This window comes from Centruroides sculpturatus, unplaced genomic scaffold, assembly GCF_000671375.1.
Source record: "Centruroides sculpturatus isolate CEXI.00-Female unplaced genomic scaffold, Cexi_2.0 scaffold58, whole genome shotgun sequence".
Classification (NCBI taxonomy): Eukaryota; Metazoa; Arthropoda; class Arachnida; order Scorpiones; family Buthidae; genus Centruroides; species Centruroides sculpturatus.
In genome coordinates, this window is record NW_019384407.1 from 374,488 (window position 1) to 400,018 (window position 25,531).

The window sequence follows — 25,531 nt, forward strand, 5'->3', positions numbered from 1 at the left end:
GGCAAAAAAATCCTTAGTTAATTAATTTTCATTATAGACAGCTTTATAAAAGTATAAAAGCTCTCATAAAGTATTTTTCTGAGGTCTGTCTTATCAGGTAAATTACTGTACACAGTGTATTCATTAATTTTCATTTTCATGTAGTAAAGGCTCTATGCCTTCATAAAGGACGTAGTTTTCCTTTGTTTAAGGGTATTTGGGCAGTTTATTCTCTGTTATATTCTCAAGTAAACAATACATACAAGTACAGTACAGTATTTTCTGAGGAAACACTCGTACTTATTTTTTTTAACCCCATTCCCGATAACCCGGCATTTTCACAAACTCGGCCACCCTTCGGTCCACATTAGGCCGAGTTTACGAGGTTCTACTGTACCTCAACTTACGCGAACCTGGAGTTACGTGATTTTCAAATCTCGTCGATTCGTCTTTTGTTTTTGCACCACGCAACTCTTGATTACTCATTCCCTCCACACTATTGCCCAACTTACATGTTCGGACATGTCGCGCGGAATCGACACATATCTACAATTTATTTTGTGTTATTTATTTCTGTGTTTGTTATATCTACGGAGACTCGAGAGACTCTATGTGGTGATTTCTTGTAACAATGAACGAATCAAAAGACGAGATAAGATTAACGAGAACATTTATTAGCTTACATACATCTGACTTGGATTTTACACACATTGAGAAATTATACCCCGACTTCGCAAATTCGACTTATGTGGTTATCGCTCAGTCCCACCTATCGTGTAAGTTCGGGGTATTACTGTATAGATACTGGAAAGTGTTTAAAAGTTAAAATATTTACAGTAAACTTGATGTAATTTTTATGTTTCCTCCATTTTTTGTAATTTTGATCATAGAATTTACAATATATTTATTTTGGGTAGTGAATGCATTTAGGTAATTTGTTTATGTATTTGATATATGTAATTATGTAAATGTAACTTCTACCGAAGTTATACTAAATATATAGGCAAAAACAAAAATTAAATAAAATATACTAGAAACATTCTAACTATTTTGGATTTCGTCTAACTAACTCCATTCTTGAGATTAAGGAAAGACAGACGTATGGACGACAGTGGGAATTTATAGGTCTATTTTTTCAAATTGCAGCTCAATGAGATGGTTGGAGCACTGTCTGAGTTGTAAACTACCCATAGGAGTAAAAATATTTTAAATTATAGCAGTTGGAATTTTCTATAAGGTGCTGTCTATTTATCACATATACAGTTTAAGGAAGGGTCACAAAAAGTACATCATTGTACACAATAGGGGAAGGAAGAGGTCAAGGGATTCTATGTTGACTTTTTTAGCAATATTAATGGTATATGAACTTGTACTTAAAAGCCTACTTACCAGATGTGAATAAACTAACAGTTAGAATACATTTTCAGAACTTAAAAATGTCAGTTTTTCAATGTCAGAGGGCCAAAAATTATTGTACTATACATGGGATTTGCCAAAAGTACATTGTATAGAATGGAGGAAAGGAGTCAAAAGTTGCTCAAAAACTACATATAATTAATAGACTGCTCCTGATTTAAGATTGTCAATAAACACATTAAGATTTAACCCATGTAGTATTAGTACAAAAATTTATAATGAGATGATAAACATTTATCCATTCTTATATTAATTGCTCATGAAATTTCAAAAAATAAATGAGAGTGAGAATTGGCAAGTGCCAAATCTGACAGAGGGCACTCAAGATGGCTGCTGAAACAGGTAAGGAACTGGCCATGTGTTTGTTCAGTGCCTGAGTCGATTTAGTTTCCATCGGTGATGACTACTGCGATGATCAAATGGAGAACAAATCATTGAATTTATGTCAAATTCTAGACTATATTAGCGACAGGAGACATAAAATTTATAATGTCTCCTGTCACCAAATATTATAAAAACATAGTTTTATTTATCATAATAGTTAAAATTAGTGCCAATGCTTTTATATTGGAACATGGTGTATACTGCTTAAAATATTTAAACACTTCTCACTTGTTAACGTGTAATAAACTGGCTATCACATGTTTACAAAACCCAGACAGCCTTGCTTTGCACACGCATTCTCCCTGTAATTGACATGTATTAAAATGACAATATCTGAGATTGCAACACTAAAGCAACAACATAAACTTCAGTGTTGTCGTTAGAGTTTAATCCACAAAATACGATGTGTCCAGCATCCAAAACAGCTTCACCTTCTACAAGACAATGTCTCCTGTCGCTAATATAGTCTAGAATTTGACATAAATTCAATGATTTGTTCTCCATTTGGTCATTGCAGTAGTCATCACTGATGGAAACTAAATCGACTCAGGCACTGAACAAACACGTGGCCGGTTCCTTACCTGTTTCAGCAGCCATCTTGAGTGCCCTCTGTCGGATTTGACGCTTGCCAATAATTTCACTCTTGCCTGATGTCCAGGTCAAAGTGTGTTCTGCTTGGCGAGACACATTTCTCTCTGTGCAAAACTCACAAACCAAGTCAGCATTTTCATCATTGAGAAATGTGCCTTCCTGAGCCAAGCATACTCCCTTGACTTAGACATAATGCTAAAAAGCAGTGAGATACATACTAAGGTATGTGTTAAGCCAAAATTCCACCTTGTATATATTCCTTATTGCTTGAATGAATGATTTTTAAATTACATTTATTGTTAAATTGATATATTTGAAAAAATTATCAATGCTTTTTAACTGAGTGAATGTAGCTAAGTGTAGTCAGTTTCATAAGATTTTTCAGGATAGTCTGTAATTATGTTCCTTTTAAGAGAATTAAATGGGCATCCTAGTAGAAATCTATCTCGATAAAAATAAGATTTCTCTTTAATAGTAGTATGACTTTGCTTCTCCATCACAATTNCCAAAATTATTACTTCTTTTAAATGCAAAACTATTAACTAAAACAGAAAATTCCAATCTTCCTTTAAGAAGACCTATTAATAATACTGCTTAAATTATAAAATATACATTAAAGTTATTCTTGATGTATTTCCAAAGTAATTAGTAAATGATAACTAAAATTTCTGATAGTAAATATTTGAAATTAAGTAGAAAGAAGTCCCAGTTTATTCTTTATTATATTGTTTCAATGAAAACAGACAAATAACGAACTGTTTTAGTTCTTCACTGGTTTTAATAACATTTTTGGAGAAATCATAATAATTGTTATTGATATCATTAAATTTAAAATTAGGATTTAATCTATACGTTAAATATATAAATTTTATATTAAATGTTAAAAATAAATAAAAATTTGAATAAATGAATAAAGAAAATAACATAACAGTAGACAGAAACAATAAAAAGCAAGTGTAGTGCAAGTGGTAGTATTATAAAAAGCAAGTAGACATTCTGATAACTCTAGGATAAAAATAAAGAATAATATTAATTATGAATGGATTCAAATATATTACATATCTAGGCATGGAAATAACTTTTATATGAAGTTTTCTAAAGTGTTGATATTACATAGAAGAATTTTACACATTTGACAGATTGAATTTTAAAAATTTAAAAGTACACTCTTTAAAATCCCTATGTACAGTCACAATACATCTCATAAAAATTAGAAATTATCTGTGTAATCAGTGTAAGACAGACTATTTTAATTCGTTATAACTTAATCATATTTTCACAAAGCAGTGTTTTTCAACCTTTTTCTCATTGTAGACCAATAATTCAAAAAACATTTAAGGTTAAAATATTTGACTTTCTTATTACTGATGTTACGATTATGTTAATTTAAAATTAAATTACTTATTCCAGTATTATACACTGGAATAATTTTAATTTAATTTAAAATTAATTTTAAAAAATGCTTTTTGCCAAAAAATGCTTTTTTAAAAAATAATTACAGTATATCCATTATGCAACTAATGAAAGTTATAAATTATTTTTTAAGTATAATATTTATTGAAAAAATTTGGCAAAGTAGCAAAATTTTAAGCTTGAAAAATAACTATCATTAATGACTGACTAGGAATTTGATAACAGGAAATAAAACGGCGTAGTAAACACTAGTATTGTGTTTTATTCCAAAGACACATGGCAAATTTTCCATCAAATTCCTTTATTAGTTGAGTAAAGGAATTTGATGGAAAATTTGCCATGTGTCTTTGGAATAAAACACAATACTAGTGTTTACTACGTCACAAATATAAAACAGGACACGGTTTCAAAAAACAAAAGGAAATAAAACTATAAGGATAAAAAAAAATAAATCTTTCAACTTGTATGACAACATTGCTTACATCAAATTACATTAAATATGTAGATAATATGAAAATATTTAATAAAATCCTCTGAAACATATTAAACAATTTTTAGGAGACAAATCAATTTAATTATATTAGTTAATTTAATATATAATAGAATTATGTTAATATTTAATACAATTAAAAGTTTGTCAAATAATGCATTGATCACAAATGTTGCAAAATGACAGATATTAAATCACAATTATTTGTTTTGATATTTGAAAATTTAATTAACAGTAATAAATTATAAATAAATAATCAGATCCTTCTCACTTTGAAACATGAATGATCCATTTTGATAACAAAATAAAATTTAATTGCCAAAACTATTCAAATTATTTTAAGTGTAATTATGAACAAGTTGAATTCTAAAAGTTTAAAACTTATTTATGCTAATACTTTTGAAGATTCTTAATCTCCATAATCAGAATCTTAAAAAACAGATCAATATTCACATTTAGTGTTATGCATTATAATAAAACTTGTTACGGAAAGGTTCAATAAGCAAAAATTTTAACAGTAAAGAAATAAAGTTATAAAAATACTTTCAGTTAAAGCATCCAACGTTGTCTTAAATAGTTTTGGGAATTTTATCATTAAAGCACACAAAATATAATTCAAATTCATTTTTTGATTCATATACATTTGATTTGATACATAATACGAAATGTCAGGTCAATACATAAATTCATAATGTTAATACAAACTTTTAACATTATATAGGAGAGATTATGTAAATTATATAGGAAAATTATATTTAAAAAAAAAGTTTTAAATCATTTCATTAATTTAAATTAATCAAATAATATTTTAACTTCTATTTTCTATAATTTGTTAAAAAGCAATTTTAATGTATTCAAACAGAAATTTTCTATAGAGAAAAAACTTAATTTAAAAGTTCATATCTTTTTATATTACATTGAATTGTTTATTTAAAGTAAAGGAATAAAGTTATTATTTTACTTTATTACTTCAGCTATTTTACTATAAATAACATACATTATTTACAGTAAAGTAATAAAGTTTAATTTTAGAAACTGAAATTGTAAAGCACGGTTTCATATCATCAAAATGAAATTTTTTCCTTATAAAAGTAATCCTATTTATTGCAGTTCAAATCAATCAGATATTATTCATTTAAAAACAGTTGCTACACTTTCACTTTATCTGAAATTTATTAATCAAATTTTTAAAGTTAAAAAAAACTCATCTGTACTACCATTAACCATGCAAAATACAATACCTAACCTTAAACCATTCATCAAATCTGCATTCACATAATTGTTTACATATTTTGCATTGTATTCATCTCAAGTAATACACAATAAATGAATAAATAATAAAACAATCTGCAAATAGTAGCATCCATTGACTTACTAAACAATGACCCTATAAAAATACTTTTAATATTTGATTACTTCTTGTTCTTTCATGTTCTTTGGGAGTAAGCACAAAATTGCTATGTAGAGCTTATCACACAGGAACACTTTTTGTTGAATAATATAGACTTTATACAACAATTAAAATGCATTTCAGGCTATTTGCCCTTGCAGTCCTTATTGTACAATTTGATAAAACCAAAATGATATTTAATAGTGACTGTTGGAGTAACTAAGTATTTTAAAACAAAGGAAGTGGTGCATCATCCTGTGGCAAAAATGGCAATTGCCCAGGGCCCCTGCCAACAGGGAGCCCCACAACTGATCTTTTATACGAAAATAACTTCCCAAAAAATGCCCTGAAGAAAAATATCTGAAGTCAACACTGTACATAGGCCTCCTAATTCAAATTCACCTGGGCCTCAAGAAGCTATAATGCACCACTGAACAAAGGGGAGAAAACAAGTAAAACTGTAAAACATAAAAGTTAAGACTTGATAAAAAAGCAAGAGAAAAAAACACAAAAACTTTAAAAATTAATCAATAAAACCACTAGAAGTAATCATAATAACATATAAAAGCTTTATTTACATTTGAATTATTTATAAAAGTATAGCTAAAAGATTACTCATTTATTCATTCACATATAAATTTTTTAAGTATAAAAAAAACACTTATTTAATTCTATATGTGAATAATTAATTCTAACAACAGCATGTACTTAATATTTTACATTTAAAAAAATATATTATTCATTTTTATGTTATGGTATATATAATTATTTATCTTTGTGTAAGAGATGCCATAACTCGTCTCTGGTAAATGCCATAGCGTTGCATGGACTGTAAAGGGCCTGTATATAATAATAATATCGAATATGAATGCTAATAAAAACTGATGACTCAATAATAATATATTTCTATACGTAAAATCATTCTACTAAACAATATATAATTTATATATACACGTACATAAGTTTCATTCATCGACTACTCAAGAAAATTTTCCTTTTTGACACATTTCCAACTTTTGATTATCACGTGTACATTTTACATGCGCTTTAAAGTTTATTTTCACTACTGGAACCCCTCTAGCGTCGAAATATCACCTCTTCAAATAAGGAAAAAAAATTTAATGACCATTTTAAATCAAGTAAATCGCTTTAAAACATTTATTTTAATTTATAATTTATAAAAGTATAAACTAAAATTTTATTATTTATCTTAAAAAGTTTATTTGTAATTTACTATTTTTTTTAAATCTTTGTACTACATAATGGTTAATTTTAATTAAGCAAACTATTTTATATTTAAACATTTTAAAAATGTTTTATTAATTATATAATATTTTCTGGTAAATAATTAAATATGGCAGTTACGCCGTTGCTATGACTCCCGAGTAAGCATTAGTTCTAAATTATGCCGCTATGGTGAGCAGCGCCAATCGCGGCAACTGGATTTGGATTGGTTTCGGGTCGTAGTTATAAGCCTTGTCATTTGTTTATCGTACTGGCAACGTTGTTGAACTCGTTATACGTTAAATAAAATAGAATGTAGTGAGTGTTGTTTAAAATATAGCCATAGACATAATTTAAACATTTTCTCAACGCCAACTGTTAACGAAGCTCCGACACAAATTCTGTTGCCGCTATCGGCGCTGTTCGTCCTAGCGGTATATATTCGAACTAATGCTTACTCGGTAGTTATTCTTGTGTTGCTATGGCGACGACGCTGTTGTGTATACGTTAGGCTTAGGAATTGCGTTGTCGTGTGTGAAAAGTCTATGGATAAGCCTCAAGTTATCGTTCACATTCAAAAGTCGTTAGATATTACACTTTTTGATACAAAATGGATTCCTTGTAGCGCTAAATTTGTTGTTTTAGGAAGTCATTGCCGTGGAACTGGCGCTTTAGAAGTGTACGAATTATCCGGAACTGAATTAAATTTAGTGACAAAGGTAATGATCTGGTGCAAATGTAGGTCTAAATCAGGCGGTTGGGGACCTTATCAGAGCTGTAGACGGTGTCCCTAGGAATAAAAAAAAAGTCAAAGGAATCGTCTGAGTGTCCAAAATTTGAATGGGGGTAAAAATTGGGGGAGTCTAAACTTTGGGGGATCAAATTTAGAAGTCTAAACTTTTGGGGGTCCAACACCTTATTCAGAACTAGTCTTATGATGATCTTTGTTAGAAGTTATCTTCAGATACTTTGTTTATGCACTTGTATATACAGAAGGTAACTTCTGCTTAATCTTTAAATATATACAAATACAGTGATACCTCAACTTACGCGAACCTGGAGTTACGTGATTTTCAAATCTTGTCGATTTGTCTTTTGTTTTTGCACCACACAACTCTTGATTACTCATTCCCTCCACACTATTGCCCAACTTACATGTTCGGACATGTCGCGCAGAATCGACACATATCTACAATTTATTTTGTGTTATTTATTTCTGTGTTTGTTATATCTACGGAGACTCGAGAGACTCTATGTGGTGATTTCTTGTAACAATGAACTAATCAAAAGACGAGATAAGATTAACGAGAACATTTATTAGCTTACATACATCTGACTTGGATTTTACACACATTGAGAAATTATACCCCGACTTACGCAAATTCGACTTATGTGGTTATCGCTCAGTCCCACCTATCGTGTAAGTTTGGGGTATTACTGTATAGATACTGGAAAGTGTTTAAAAGTTAAAATATTTACAGTAAACTTGATGTAATTTTTATGTTTCCTCCATTTTTTGTAATTTTGATCATAGAATTTACAATATATTTATTTTGGGTAGTGAATGCATTTAGGTAATTTGTTTATGTATTTGATATATGTAATTATGTAAATGTAACTTCTACCGAAGTTATACTAAATATATAGGCAAAAACAAAAATTAAATAAAATATACTAGAAACATTCTAACTATTTTGGATTTCGTCTAACTAACTCCATTCTTGAGATTAAGGAAAGACAGACGTATGGACGACAGTGGGAATTTATAGGTCTATTTTTTCAAATTGTAGCTCAATGAGATGGTTGGAGCACTGTCTGAGTTGTAAACTACCCATAGGAGTAAAAATATTTTAAATTATAGCAGTTGGAATTTTCTATAAGGTGCTGTCTATTTATCACATATACAGTTTAAGGAAGGGTCACAAAAAGTACATCATTGTACACAATAGGGGAAGGAAGAGGTCAAGGGATTCTATGTTGACTTTTTTAGCAATATTAATGGTATATGAACTTGTACTTAAAAGCCTACTTACCAGATGTGAATAAACTAACAGTTAGAATACATTTTCAGAACTTAAAAATGTCAGTTTTTCAATGTCAGAGGGCCAAAAATTATTGTACTATACATGGGATTTGCCAAAAGTACATTGTATAGAATGGAGGAAAGGAGTCAAAAGTTGCTCAAAAACTACATATAATTAATAGACTGCTCCTGATTTAAGATTGTCAATAAACACATTAAGATTTAACCCATGTAGTATTAGTACAAAAATTTATAATGAGATGATAAACATTTATCCATTCTTATATTAATTGCTCATGAAATTTCAAAAAATAAATGAGAGTGAGAATTGGCAAGTGCCAAATCTGACAGAGGGCACTCAAGATGGCTGCTGAAACAGGTAAGGAACTGGCCATGTGTTTGTTCAGTGCCTGAGTCGATTTAGTTTCCATCGGTGATGACTACTGCGATGATCAAATGGAGAACAAATCATTGAATTTATGTCAAATTCTAGACTATATTAGCGACAGGAGACATAAAATTTATAATGTCTCCTGTCACCAAATATTATAAAAACATAGTTTTATTTATCATAATAGTTAAAATTAGTGCCAATGCTTTTATATTGGAACATGGTGTATACTGCTTAAAATATTTAAACACTTCTCACTTGTTAACGTGTAATAAACTGGCTATCACATGTTTACAAAACCCAGACAGCCTTGCTTTGCACACGCATTCTCCCTGTAATTGACATGTATTAAAATGACAATATCTGAGATTGCAACACTAAAGCAACAACATAAACTTCAGTGTTGTCGTTAGAGTTTAATCCACAAAATACGATGTGTCCAGCATCCAAAACAGCTTCACCTTCTACAAGACAATGTCTCCTGTCGCTAATATAGTCTAGAATTTGACATAAATTCAATGATTTGTTCTCCATTTGGTCATTGCAGTAGTCATCACTGATGGAAACTAAATCGACTCAGGCACTGAACAAACACGTGGCCGGTTCCTTACCTGTTTCAGCAGCCATCTTGAGTGCCCTCTGTCGGATTTGACGCTTGCCAATAATTTCACTCTTGCCTGATGTCCAGGTCAAAGTGTGTTCTGCTTGGCGAGACACATTTCTCTCTGTGCAAAACTCACAAACCAAGTCAGCATTTTCATCATTGAGAAATGTGCCTTCCTGAGCCAAGCATACTCCCTTGACTTAGACATAATGCTAAAAAGCAGTGAGATACATACTAAGGTATGTGTTAAGCCAAAATTCCACCTTGTATATATTCCTTATTGCTTGAATGAATGATTTTTAAATTACATTTATTGTTAAATTGATATATTTGAAAAAATTATCAATGCTTTTTAACTGAGTGAATGTAGCTAAGTGTAGTCAGTTTCATAAGATTTTTCAGGATAGTCTGTAATTATGTTCCTTTTAAGAGAATTAAATGGGCATCCTAGTAGAAATCTATCTCGATAAAAATAAGATTTCTCTTTAATAGTAGTATGACTTTGCTTCTCCATCACAATTAAGGTGCTATATCAGAATTTGTTTTTTTTTTAGGTTGGATCAGATCTAGTCTAATCTAAAATGTTCTACTAGCTATCTAATGTGTACACACTAACAACTTTCTCAGAGTTTTAATAAATGTACAGATAATTTGAGAATTTCAAACAATTTGATAAAGTTGCAATTATGCATTTATATTTTATGAAAATCTTTATATTCTAAATCAAGATATATAATGCATTTTTCATAAGCATGTTGCAAACAAATGGTTTGCAATTTACAGAATTGACATCTCCATCTTTTATACCTTTCTACACAATATGATTTAAATTATCATATCTGATATTATATTGCTTTTCTTGGAAGGAAAGTATAATGCTAATATTGTTTTCTTCCCTATCTGTTTTTATTTACTATTCATTTTTAATCTTCACCAGCTAATAAAGATAAAAAATTGTATCTGTAAGATCAAATAATAAAACTGCATTTCCAGATTTTGTAAATTTTATTTATCTTGATGGTAATTTTGTCTGAACATGGTACAATTTGTTTCTAAGTTGACCTTTATTTTTAACTCTTTTCACTCTGTGAACATCAAGAGAGCCATATTTTTTCCAGGCTCATTTGTAGGTTTGGCCAGACCCACACTGGAGAAGCTGGATGTTGAGAGATAGGGACTGACATATATCCCCAAAAAATTTCTGGGGTTTTTAACTGCTTAGAATCAATCCAAAGTCCTCCAGAGCAGTAAGCTGATGCTTCTGCCATCTGGTTGGTTGTTGATCTTTAGTATCATCTATTTGAAATTTTAGCCATTCTATTTTATTTGTTGAAATAAACATTAAAAAGTATTTTTATGTATTCCAAAATAGTTATAATATTTCAATAAGCAAAAAAATATCTAGAAAATGCAACTGGTAGGCCTGTATTATAAAAATTGTTTTAAAATGATGTTGCATTTATATCATTTTAGGAAATAAGTGGAAAATAATTTTATGAAACATGAATTCATGTTGAACTCTTAAGTTAGGATTGAAATTTAGAAAAGAAAATTCAGCATGCTTTTTTCTTTTTTTTACTTTCCACCTTGTAAGCATCAAGACTTTTTTCTATGCCCATGGTGGACATAGAAAAAGGCCCTTGTGGGTTTGCCCAGGCCCACAGTGATGAGAGTAGCTTGATGGTGAGGGACAGGGCCAAACATAATCATTACAGATCACCCTATGAAAAATTCTAGAGAAGTTGCTTGTCTAGATTTGATTTCTGGTTCTCCAGAATAGTAGGTTAATGCTTTAATTGCCTCAGCCATTGGGTCATCTTGGCTTATCACATATAAATACTTTTACACTCCTTGAATATAATAAACTACCATACAGATTATAAAAATATAATTACTTAGGACTAACGAATAGGTTTGTTAGTCCTAATTAACTATGTTTTTGTAATTACTATTAAGTAATTACAAAAGCTTTAATACAGACAAGAAAACTTTTTAATATATATCATACAGATCTTTACAAAGTGTTTGATTTATAATTCCAGTCTTGATTATAAAGGTCAAGCCCAGAATTCTACATTTCATTAATTCATTCTCAAAAAATGTTTTTATGAAAAATAATAATGTTTGCTTCTCTTGCTGTCTATTAGAGACACTCTTGTCAACTTCAGTTACTATCTTTTCACAATTTCTTAGAAACATTGTTTTGTGTTTAATGCAAGGCTGTGGAGTCGGAGTTTTGGTGTTTTAGCCGGAGTCGGAGTCGGATGGTAAGGAGGGTCGGAGTTGGAGTCGGTAGATTTTTACGCGACTCCACAGCCCTGGCAGGACTGTGGACTCAGAGTCGGAGTCGTGGAGTTTTGGTGTTTTAGCCGGAGTCGGATTGGTAAGGAAAAGTCGGAGTCGGTAGATTTTTACGCGACTCTACAGCTCTGGCAGGGCTGTGGAGTCGGAGTCGGATTGGTAAGGAAAAGTCGGAGTCGGTAGATTTTTACGCGACTCCACAGCCCTGGTTTAATGCCAGTCTTGTGGTTTGTGTTAAATACAAAAAATTCATAGTTTTCAAAATGATTTGGCAGCACATCACTTTTGTACATTGAATGGTACACTTCAAACAGCTTCAGGAAAATAAGAACTATGTAATGTCAAAAATTGTGTATTGAGAAATATAATAATACACATTGTTTGATATGTATTTATTTTTGGAATTTTCAAAATAAAAATTTACTTTTTACATTCATTTATAAAATTATTAATAAATTATGCTTCAAAGTTTAATTTATATTTTGTTTAAATTTGAAAATTGTGATATATTGTGATTTTGTTTATCATAAATATTTTTAAATGATTTCAGACAGAAAAATCAAAACCATTTAAATGTGGAACATTTGGTGCCTCTAGTCTTCATCAAAGACATATAGCAACTGGAGATTTTGAAGGAAGGCTTCATATATGGTATTTAAATTATTTTTGAGTCTTTTTTTTATATATATTTTTATTATTTTTATAGTATATACTTTCACTATAAATAGATTATGCATTCATTGAAATTAGGAATTTAGAAAATTTAGAAGTTCCTATATATTCTGTAAAAGCACACAATCAAATTATTAATGCCATTGATGGTGTTGGAGGACTTCATTTTGGTGTCGGTGCCCCAGAAATTGTAACTGGAAGCAGAGATGGTAATTTGAATAATAAAGTTGCAAATAATTGAAATATTTTCAAATAAATAGAAATATATACTTTAAAACTTACATAACAGGATCAGTTAAAGTTTGGGATCCCAGACAAAAAGATATGCCAGTTGCTACCATGGAACCAAAGGAAGGAGAAAACAGAAGAGATTGTTGGTCTGTTGCTTTTGGTGAGTTGTGCAAGTTTTATTAACTTAAAAAAAGAATACATAGTCTTGGATGGAATAAGCTTTTAACTAGTTTGAACAGCTGTAATTGGGCTGCAATTGAAAAAATTGTAGACAAATTTCCACTGTCATTCATCTGTCAGTCTTTCTTTAATCTTGAGAATGGAGTTAGATAGATGAAAGACGAGATGATAAGGAAACGTTAGGGGCAGGAGACCCCAATTAACTATGTACAAACTTCCGATGTAAACTGGAAGTTAAGTCCAATGTAAAGAAAGCAGAGAAAACGTTATGTTATTTCAATTCAAATCTTCCCCCCTGAAAGCAGTTAATAGAAGATCAGTAGCATGACTCTATTGTTAAAGAATAAGTATGATATATAGGGAAAGACACTACAGTACTAATTTGAGATGGAGAGCATATATTTAAATTAAATAAATTAAAAATATGATTAAAAATTGCAGCCTGGCATTGTGACGATGTCACAATAAATAATAGCTTGTTTATTCATTATCTTATTCTTTATTTTAAATATTCATCAAGCATATTAGATTTGAGTATAGTTTTAAGTTTTAATGTAATCAATTTATTTTCTTACAAATATTTTTAATGTTAAATGTGAACAAAATAGAGCCATATTATCAAAGGAAAAGTCTATATAATAATATATCAGATTGTATACGCTATTAATTTTACAAAAATTAAAATGTTCAGTCTCTCCTTGACTTACAATGGGGTTAAGTTTCTCATTGAAATAACCTTCCTCCTCTTCTCACCAGTATGATGGATTGCAGACATAATGGATATACTGTAAAACACAAGAAGATATAAGATGATATATATACAGTAGAACCTCGATTATCCGGACTAATTGGGGATGAAGGTAGTCCGGATAAGGGAAAAATTTGGATAATCGAAACAAATACTTTAATTTGTTTATGCTTCTAACACAATAAAGTGTTATAAATTAAGACACTTGGCGGGTTTTCTCATCTTTATTTAGTTGACTTCCCCCATTTGACTAGGCTGTTGTACAGCACGGTTTCATATCATCAAAACTTTAATTTGTCTTTTAATGATAATACAACATGTTTTCTTTTCGATGACATATCGGTAATATTAAAAGTAAATACTGTATTTTAACCGTGATCAAATTTTCAAGAAACAAGCGTTCGTATTGAATTTGGACTACTACTGACCAGCGCTAACAGACTACCTATTGTTTAAAAGGCCCTCTGGTAGCGCAAGAAGACGGATTTTATAAAATAAAAAGCAGTTAAAACTGCATTTTTATGAATAAAAATTTGACAAACTATTTATCATTTTATGACAAGTAAAATTTTTTCGTCACGTTCGCGGTTTTTAAGTAATGCATAAACCTTCAAAATGCGAGGCTCTTCGGACCGCGAGGCACAGGCGGTGGCCCACGTTGCCCATGCCTTATGCTGCCCTTGGTCATAGAAATGATGTAATTTGAAAATAAATTATTTATAAATACGTATGTCAAGTTATATTTTTATTACAATGCAAAATATATTTAAGAGTTTACAGCCACTGTGCCGGGTGAGACGTTGTTGAAACAAAAAAAGTTATGCATTCCATCACGTACATAAACAGTATCGTAATTCGCCAAGTGCAAATCAGCAAATTCGTAAAATTTTTGTTTATTTTGAACAATCCGGATAATGGAGGTTCTACTGTATATAAAAAATGCCTCAAGAAAGATCATTCATCAGTAGAGCAACTTCAATTCAAATTTTAATGGTTTTCCTGCACTTCTGCTTCATTTGCATCACTCATTGTATGTACAAAATATTGTGAGTCGAGGAGTATCTGTATTCATTAAAGTAAATGTAATTTATAGATTTACAGTCAAATTTTCTATTAGGGTGAGATTGCCTAAGTCATACCCCTTAAAAATACATTCTCAGAAATCAGAGAATATATTAATAAACACACACTTATGAGTATCATTGGAAAACTTAGTAAACCCTGCTTTTATTTATTGCAAAAAAATTAAATAGTCTGTGCACATTTTCTTTAAATTCATAAAATTAAAAAAAAAAATGAAATTGTATGACTAAAGAAACCAGTACCTTAAGTCTACCTCAAACTAAAATTAAATAAATATCAATATATGGTTTAAACAAGTATATTTTATTAACACAACTTTGTATAGTTGTGTTAATAAAATATACTCGTTATATACACATCTATATCTTCATTTACAGTCAATACAAATATATTTTTGTTTGTTTTGTAACTCTGCCGCATACATCATGAATCCAAGACTTGCATTTTAAACATTGAATCGTGTTTTCTTTGTGGATATCGTTGCATATTTTACAAAACCAATCATTGTTTTTACTATTCTTCATCTTTTTTGTTTTACATTCTTCTTTTTGTAATTTACGTTTAACAGAATTTTGCTTCATATCTTCATTATTTTTGAGGTAAATCTTATATGGAGAAGAAGTTAATTCCTTCGATGAGGTTGTGCTTTTGCACGTTTTTTTATTTAAACGTGGAACTGGAGCCAGCATATTCAAATTTGCCTTTATTTCTCTCAAAGTCTGACATGATAAGTTGGAGACTGAATCTGAGACAATAATATTGACAGCAAGTGTTTCAATTTCTGTATTTGTCACTACTTGTACTTCTATGCATTTGGAGCTAGAACTATTTAAAATGACTAAGACAAAATCTTTCTCACTTTGTTTCTAGCCATTTAAACACTGATTACAAACGTTTTCGGCCTTCTTAATAGTCCTTCTTCAGGTACACTGTGGTCTGCTAGAACGTCGGTTGGTAGATATTCAAACGGTGTCACTGTTTACATAGGTTTCGTCTTACCAGTGATGTACGGCTAGAAACAAAGTGAGAAAGGTTTTGTCTTAGTCATGTCACTACTTGTGTAGGTGTTGTCCTAGATGTCAATGGAAGTGTGTCGGCTGATGCGCTTTCAATTTCTTCAGTTTCAATATTCTCTTCTGGAGTTGGTTTGGATGAGTCTTCATTATTTATCATTGAAACAGAGAAGTCTCCATCCAAAAAGATATGTCTATTACATGCCACAATCCTGAAGATTTAAAGCCATTTATGGTGATATCCATACGAACAGATTTTGGGTAAAGCATACCTTGAAACTCCTTGCAGCCGGGTCTTAAGTCTACCAGTGGTATGACTTAGGAAGCATAAGGGGGTATGACATAAGACATAGCATGTAGGTCAGTTCATAAAGCCCCAAAACTATTTTGAAAAAAATTTTTCACAAAACTGCAAGAGGCAAACAAATCACTAATAGGTATATTACTATAACTTATACTATTGGGTTGTTCGGAAAGTAAGTTTGTTTTTTTTTCTTTTTTAATCACTAGACGGATTAGTCGTATTTTTCCCGCCATTTTCATTCTAAACTGTATTATCATTATATATTTTGACAACTAGCATTTTAAGGCTTATTTGTAAAAACTTTTGTTTGATTTCATGCAATTGTTTATTTTTTGTGTCCCATCAAATATGGAAGATCGAAAGCAGCATTTTTGGCATATTTTGCTCTTTTATTACTGAAAAGGTAAGAATGCTGTTCAAGCGAGAAAAAAATTATGAGACGTGTACAGAGAAGATGTATTGACAGAATGACAGTGCCAAAACTGGTTTACAAAATTTCGTTCTGGCACTTTCAATATTGAAGATGCACCACATTCTGGATGGCCAGTTGAAGCCAATGAAAACAAAATAAAGGTACAAAATAAACTGCCAAATAACAACACGTGAAATCACTAAGAGATTAAATTTGTCAAATTGAACTGTTTATGATTACTTGAAACAAACTGGTTTTGTTTCAAAGCTTGATATATATGGGTTCCAAAAAAAAATTTCCTTAAAATCCCACCAAAGAGATGCTCTCTTTGGTGGGATTTTAAGGAAATTTTTTTTGGAGCTTTTACCAGACAATTTAACAATTGCTTCGAAAGTGTACTGCCATCGAGTAAACAAATTGAGTAATATCATCAAACAAAATTGGCTGCCAGAATTGATCAACAAAACAGGTGTAGTGTTTTACCATGATAATGTCAAATTTCACACAAGTTTGGTAACTCGTCAGAAACTGCTATAACTTAGATGGGACATGCTATCACACCAACCATATTTGCCAGATTGAGCACACTCAGATTATTACTTGTTCCGGTCTATACAAATTTTTTTTAACTGTAAGACATTTACTTGAAATGACAATGTCAAAAATCACTTGGATCAGTTTTTTGTAAGCAGCAATCAAAACTTTTATGAATGTGAAATCATGCTACTACCAGAAATGATGACAACAGGTATTTGACCAAAATGGTCAATATATAATTCAATAAAATATTTATTTATTATAAAAATATTGTTTTTTTTTTTAATGGAAAAAAACGAACTTACTTTCCGAACAACCCAATAAAAAAGCAAAATGTATTTAACTAGTGTTTTCTTATAATATAAATTTTCGTCTACAAGTACGTATTTTCGAATATCAATATTTTATTTCATTTAATATACCTGTGTATTAAATAAAATAAAAAATTGTTTTCTGTGAAACTCTGTAGTGTGAGATGCGAACCACCACTGTAATTAATTAAAAATTTAATCGAAATAGTAAAATTTTTAGACAAAACTATTCTATGATTTTGATGGGAAAATTATATTTTCTAAAACGAAGGAAAGTGGTAAAAGTCACTTCCTTCAACGGAAATTGAACATCCTTTTTGTTTTCCCTTATCTCCTAAAATTTTAGTCACCCTGGGAACTGTCAACCCCTCAGTAAAATCCCCTTTTCATGTTCACGTGGAAAATTATGAAATGCTGATTGGTGAAAATTTGTCAGAAACAGAAAGAATTTTGTATCATTTGGGGAGTATGCCAGAAGATCCCAAAGAGGACAGACGTATCCCATATTGTCTCCTTAAGGCCAATGCCCTTAGTTAGGAGTACGCCACGAAATCTGAGAGGAAGAGGACGTATTCCACCTCATCTCCATACGGCCAACACCCATACCAGAATCCCGAAGTTTATACTAAATGAATTATTAAGTCGCTAAACATAGAGAAGAAAATGTTTAATAATGTGTTATTGAAGAATTAACCAAGATACGAACATTCATCCAGAACCAAAGATACAAGAAGAAGAATATAGAAAATTATTAGAGGTAGTATGAATTTGATAGAAATTGTGAGCTCTCTCTCTCCGCAATAAATAGTTTTATTCGAAGGTTTATTCTGTATAATGTTATTTTTGTTTATTAAATATTTCTTTTATTTGTTAAAGAAAGGTCTCTCATAATGTTTGAATCAGAATATTTAATCATCTCCTTCATGATTCAATATGCGTGTTAATCCGCATAATACAAATCTGATTAACTGGTATCCTGACATTGAGACTCTATAGTCTATATCCTATTTACTTATAACAAGCCCTCCTAGAAAAAGACTTAGAGATTGAATCTTGTGATTTTGTGCCGATTAAGTGGTACCAATTCTACGGAGTGTACCCCCAGCTTATCTCACAATAGCATTATCTGTAAAGCCAGTATAAGTCCTGATATTAGAAAATACATACTTGTAGATGAAAATTTATATTATAGTAAGTCAAGGACATTGAGGCATTTTAATTAGTGTTTTCTTACCTTAGGAGCTTCCACACACCGGATGAAAATTACACTCAAATGACTATAAATGAATTTGTTTACCAAAAACAGTCTTAATTCTTTAAAACACAGATGCGCATTGCCTATGTGCATAAGTACAACCGAGCTATATAACTATACACTGTTGCCATTTGTATGGCGGATAAAGTACTTTTGAAATCATTGAGATACAATTTAAGCACCTGTACGACTTAGGTGACTTCCCCTATAGAAAAAGTTTTAAAATTGTATATAACAAATGTGCAAATGTAGTAAAAATCACTTAAGACAATTTTCTCCTTCAATTTTCCATTAAAAATATTTTGTAATAATAAATATATCAATTTATAACCACTATAATAATAATATATTACAAGTATTGATATAATTTTACATTTATATATTTATTCTGTAGGTAATGCCTATAATATGGAGGAAAGGTGTGTTTGTGCAGGCTACGATAATGGCGACATTAAATTATTTGATTTAAGGACAATGACTGTACGTTGGGAAACAAACATAAAAAATGGGGTAAGAAAAAATTTATCATTTACTTTCAAATTTAATAAATTACAATATTAATTGTTTGGTTTTTCAGGTTTGCAGTATTGAATTTGATAGAAAAGATATTGAAATGAATAAATTAGTAGCAACTACATTAGAATCAAAATTTTATTTATATGATATGAGAACTCAACATCCTAAAAAAGGATTCACATCTCTGATGGAGAAAGTAAATAATGTTTTTTAATTTGTAGTTTAGTCACCATCTAAAATAAGTTGAAAACAATTTTTTCTTTCAGGCTCATAAATCAACCATCTGGTTGGTTAAACATTTGCCACAGAACAGAGATATATTCATGACAACTGGAGGAAACGGAACACTTTGTTTATGGAAATAGTAAGTTTCACTCATTTACTGAAATGAAATAAAATAAAACTTATGCTTATTTCAACTTACTTCTTTTTTACAGTAATTATCCATCAAAACGAGTGAGACAAGATGCAAATGATACACCCATAGGTGTAGTTGGCGAATTATCATTATTACAGAATATTTCAATGGCTGATCAACCAATTGCTGGATTTGACTGGAATATAGATAAAGAAGGATTGTGTGTTTGTACATCTTTTGATCAGACAGTTCGTGTGTTAATAGTAACAAAACTCCGAAGAGTTTAATACATTCATAACAGATTTCTTTATTTATATTACTTTCAGGTACAAATTAAAATTTGTTATTTATCATTTTAAATAACATAAAAATATATATCATAATATAAACTGTACAATAAAAAGTTTTATAAATTTTATATTTATTAATCCTCACTAACAAAGTATATCATGATTGTCTAGCTTTCTCTTTTTTTGAATTAATCCAATATTTACATATATTAAAAATATATTGTTGGTTGGTTTGTTCGGCAATTGTCATTATCCTGTGTATGTCAGTTGCCCTGCTATGTTTCACTGCCAATAAATATGCTGATTTTAATTTTCCACAATTAATATATGCATTAATCTGAAAAAGAAAAATTAAATTTTCAATTTTTACAAAACCTTAATGAAACAAAGAAAATAACATAAAACAAATACCTTTTTGATATCACTGGAAATTAATTTTATTAATGTATCAATAGATATTGCATCATTCTGAAAACATAAGTGTGAGGTGTGAGGTATTAGATCAGTCTCATAAAATGTAAATTTAAATAAAATTCATAGTACCTCAATTGATAAATCCGTTAAAGTTTCGACACAGGTAGATATGAAATCATCACTTTCAGCTATGTTTATAATACCACTTTTATTAACATATTCTATTAGTTGCAAAATTTTTGTCAAATTCTTTAGATTTATTAAAGTAATTGCAGCCAGGATTAAAACTTTTACCAAATTTAAATTGAATTCCTGAAACATTAAAAATTGAAAAAGGCATTTTTGTTAATTAATTGTAAAGGAATATAATTGTTACCTGGACAATTATTAAAGACTTATCAACTCCAACTCTTATATCCATATTGTTAATGATCAGCTGTAAAGAAATGTTATTAATGTTTTAAAAAAGATTAAAACTAATTAAATTAAAAACTTATATACCATTGCTGCAACTTTAATTTTTTCATTAATGTCACCTAATACACTTGGAACAGAACTAGATAATTTATCATCAGTAGAAACTCTTGATGGCAGAAACAATTCATTTTGAGATTCCCATTCCTTGAAATATTTTGTTAAGTCAATCTGTAGTTGAATTGTTCTGATATATCTGAACAAAAAAAAGTATTATTGTTTAGCTAAAATCTTAAGTTTTTTGATTTCTTACATCTGTTTACATAGAAAACATTGACTTTTAGAGTTTATTACTATAATCTGAACATTTTAACAATAAATTAAACTTTATTATAAGATATTAAATAATACATACATTCATTTAAATCAATCAAATTAAAGTAATTTAATATAACATTTTGTAAAAGAAAGAGAGAGAGATCTTTTCTTTCATTCAGAAACAGATCACAGGCCTTAAAGCAGTTATGAGAAGCAAGTCAAAATTAAAAAAAAAAAAAAGCAAATATTGTTAACAGTATTGTGGGAGACTCACTTTTACAAAATAAATGTGCATGTATAAACTCATGTCATCACATTTCATGCTTTACAATATTTAATTCAGCTTGGATATAAAATCAAAATGTTGATTTAAGATAATAGAATTTCTTTCTTGAATATGCAGGTAAGTTGTGTGTTACCTTTTCTTTATTACTGTAACCATTTTTACATATTTCAGATTAAAACAAATATTTGATTAGTTGGAAAATTATTGGAATTGACATATCCTGGTTAAATTTTCAGTCCTATGTCACTTTTTTTGGCTTCTTACCAAGGAAATTTGTTATTAAATATGATTTTCTTTTGTTTAACTTTTCCTGAAGTTCCTCTGCTTCTCTTTTTCTTTGAACTTTTTTCATACCTTCAAGTATACCCTGAGTAAGATGGATTTCTAGAATATTGTTTTGTTTAATTACCTTTTGTAATCTATTACTGGCTTCTTGAAACATTTTAGCCCTTGTTTTTTCTTTGAATTTCTGCTTCAACTCAGCTTCAAGTGTAATCAATTCTTTTTCGCCTGTTCAAGTACAGTAGACCCCCCTATAAAACGGGTTCCTATAATTACGATTCCTATAAAACTGCGAAAAAATTGTGACTGTATCCGTAAAAAAACGGTAAAAAAAAACTCCTATAATTACGTAAAACGTCATCAGGCAGCCGAACTATTTTCCGCCGTCAAGCGCCACGCTACAGAGAGATTACTATCGTCTGTACAGTATTATATATAAATTAGGTACTGTACATATAATTATATATAAATTAGGTACTGTATATATAATTATATAGTAACTTAATTTATTGTAACTTTATTATAATTATATATATAGTTTCCGCCGCCTAGCACCACACTACGGACAGTTTACGCGAACTATCGTCTGTACAGTATGTAAATTAGGTACCGTAAGTCTAATACAGTACTGTAATTTTATACATTTCTTGTGAAAGAAACATTTCTTATTCAACGGCGATTAAAATTATTTATATTAATGATGTCTCCAAAGTTCAACGAAGTTTTCGCAGAAAAATAAGTTATTAGAAATCGGCTGCTGTTTGCTGAGCTGTTCCGCGACAAAAATAAGCTTGAGCAATGGCGATGGCGAATGGTGCACACTCGGTAAGTAATCCTACAATTTTTTGTTTTTAGCGTAGTTTATACAGATTATTTCCAAAAAAATATATACGTATTTTGGAAATGTTGAGTCGGATTAGTCTAGAATCGATTAATTTTATAGAAGAAAACCTTTCAATCAGCCGTAGTCCGTAAACTTCACACGTGTCGGGCTGTGATTGGAAGGACTTGTAAGAAATTGGATTCCTAAAGAATGGAACGTATCTATGATCTTATAGGGGGGTCGACTGTATCTCTTTTGTCTTTCTTCTTATTTTAATTTATTTTGCAACTAACATGTGCATTGTGGGCTAAGTCAAGTAATTTTTTGTAATTGGCATCAAAAAGGCTTTATTGTTGTAAATACAAAGTCCATCTTTTACCATAAACAATGAATTCATAACTCGTTTGACATTGCTGCTCTGTCTTCTGTCAAAACCCATCTAGAAATGGAGACCTATTTCAACTTCAGGAAAGAGCCAACAATGCTTTGACTATGTTAAACACAATTGAGTCTTTTGGAATCCCAGCAGAATTCTGCAACCTAAAAGAGTTTCCAGTAATGGTCAATTCTATTAGCTTCCTTCTGATCAGCTGATTCAGGCACCAGCTGAAATAGCTTCCAATTGTGAAGTAAGATGTCCATTGGAATATCAAATGGTAAGCATTTTGCAACTCTGATTACGTCTGTACAACTTCTCTGTGAAATTCTTTCATGTTGTTGCAAACACCTTAATTATCTTAGGATCATTGAACTCACTGGAGACTTTTCAAGAAGATACTTACATGCATGCAAGTAGTGTTTTGCATCTGGTTTCTGAAAGGTAAGGAATCCAACTCTTTTTTTCAATTTGAGCTGCATGTTAATTTCTCTCAATGGTAGAAGATGCTTTGCAGTAAACAGAGTTTTTTCATCTTAAAGTTTACCCTGCACTATACTTTTCATGCATTCGGTGGTTAAAATTCATCCCGACAAAGAATATAGTGGATTGTTTAATCTGGTGCAAAGTTCATATATTAAGGGATCCCAACCCTGAAACTGGCTAGTAAATTTTGTGAACAGATATTTAGCACTAGATATTCCAAAATAGAGTTCAACTTTAATAGTAGAACATTTCAAAGATTTTGAAATTATCTTGTATGAAACACTATTCATTAAGCTTGTGATTCCATTCCATTTTTCAATCAATTCAATCAACCTTTTTGCTGCAGGACCAAAACTAAGCCATCTTCTTGAATTTTTCATAAATTTTTGCTTGGTTTAATTTACCAAGCAAAAATAGATGGGATGGATATCTGTATTCATCCAATCTAGAGGGCAAGCAATCAAGAAAATTGTATACTGCTGTAATGAGTCCATCTCCTACCAATTCTTTTAGACCAGGAGTCACCAAACTTCTTTCACAGTGGGCCACGTAACTGAGAGAATGACGAGCGAGGGCCACATAATTATTTTGTTCAATACAGCACACTGAATACAAAAATAAAGACAATCAACATATTTATTTACCAATACACAAACATAAATGCTGCAGCAAGCTCATAAGTGCTTTTCTTAGAAACTCCATTGCTGGTACTTACACAAAAGTGCTCTGATATCCAAAGTCATAAAAAGTCACCAAATTTTTTATTTCACTGATTTTCCTAAAAATTATATTACTGTCTTAGATAAAAATGCCAAAATTGGTCCACACTTACTATGTAGAAAAAAATTAAAATAAGTTTATCTACAATCTGATATTTCCATATAGATAATTATATTTTAGCTCACTTGTGGTACAGTGTGGCGGAGGAGGGCCAGATGAGCTGACCCCTGTTTTAGACCCATAAGATATGAATTGTGGACTGTATGAATGCTGCAGGTCCCTATGCTGATTAGGCCATTTTGCAAACTGTCAATAATTCTCTTATGAGATGGAGTACTGCAACTTATTTACATTTGGTACATCACAATCTATTGAGAGTAAGAATTTATCAAGAGAAAATATACAGTTTCAATGGTTAACATAATTTTTTTATTTAATTGTTTTAACATCTGCATGGCCAATAAATGAAGTTTGGGGATGCCTGCAGACAATTTCATCAACATTCCACTACTGGCTAAACTGCCCACAGTATGACGAGGCACAGCGTTGACTCTTAATCTCGTAGTTGTTCGTTCACTCACGCTGATCTTCTGGCTTCAGACTGATACCCCCGTGTCAACATGTGGCAGCGTTGGAGCATTACATCAATTGCACTGGTGGCTTCACTTAAAACCAGGTGGTGCCAGTCGAAGACGAGAGCCAACTAGGCTAAAGTCTCCATATAAACCACCCAAGAAAAAAAGACAATTTCATGTCTTTCCTCTGACCAGTATCTAATCAGAATTTAGAGTTCTTTTCTGTCTTTTACATTGCACATCTCCTCATAACTGATACTGTAGTGTAATTGTTGAGCATCATGTACCATTTGATCAAAGAAATAAGGGGCCAGATCATGTACCTCATTTTTTGATGTGACAATGAAATTTCCTTTGGAAAATTGTTTGTCTCCTTTATATCATAACAAGATGAAAATGAATAATTCCTGGTTATTGTTTTCATAGACCATATAAGTTCTGCAGTGTACTCAGCCTCTTTTACATTACAAAGTTGTATTATTGATGGTTTAACTGGTACCTTATTTTCCATTGCACAAATAAGGAATACTTTCAGTACTAAGACTTTGAGATACCTTGAGAAACAGTTGTTAGTCTTAACTGCTTGAGACCAAAGGTGGCATTGAATTTCTTTCTGTTTGTGGTATCCTGAATGTTGCAGGATTGTGTTGAAACCTCTGCTAGAGACACAAAATATGCAGAAAAGATCAGAGGCAGAGACCTTACTGCCCCGTTTCAGTCA

At 30.6% G+C, this 25,531-nt stretch overlaps 2 protein-coding genes across 2 annotated transcripts in view; one reads left to right on the top strand and one right to left on the bottom strand.

Annotated features, from left to right (window-relative positions):
* Positions 1–7,092: 7,092 nt before the first annotated feature.
* Positions 7,093–20,246, top strand: LOC111618917 (WD repeat-containing protein 92-like). The gene is made up of 8 exons (XM_023360546.1): positions 7,093–7,606; positions 12,757–12,857; positions 12,957–13,087; positions 13,168–13,269; positions 19,347–19,462; positions 19,530–19,664; positions 19,735–19,832; positions 19,906–20,246. Exons 1-8 carry the CDS (start codon positions 7,433–7,435, stop codon positions 20,111–20,113), a joined length of 1,065 nt encoding a protein of 354 aa, XP_023216314.1. The 5' UTR covers positions 7,093–7,432; the 3' UTR covers positions 20,114–20,246.
* LOC111618894 (zinc finger FYVE domain-containing protein 26-like) overlaps positions 20,139–25,531 on the bottom strand; it is a 46,139-nt gene continuing 40,746 nt past the window's right edge. Inside the window, 5 exon segments of the mRNA XM_023360520.1 lie at positions 20,139–20,453; positions 20,528–20,584; positions 20,660–20,842; positions 20,907–20,966; positions 21,032–21,200. Of these exon segments, the coding sequence (XP_023216288.1) occupies positions 20,274–20,453; positions 20,528–20,584; positions 20,660–20,842; positions 20,907–20,966; positions 21,032–21,200 (649 nt within the window). The 3' untranslated portion in view covers positions 20,139–20,273.

Coding starts and splice junctions, on each gene's coding strand:
- LOC111618917 (XM_023360546.1), top strand. CDS start 7,433: ATGGATAAGCCTCAAGTTATCGTTCACATTCAAAAGTCGTTAGATATT. Junction 19,463..19,529: donor AAACAAACATAAAAAATGGG/GTAAGAAAAAAT, acceptor TTGGTTTTTCAG/GTTTGCAGTATTGAATTTGA. Junction 19,833..19,905: donor ACACTTTGTTTATGGAAATA/GTAAGTTTCACT, acceptor TCTTTTTTACAG/TAATTATCCATCAAAACGAG.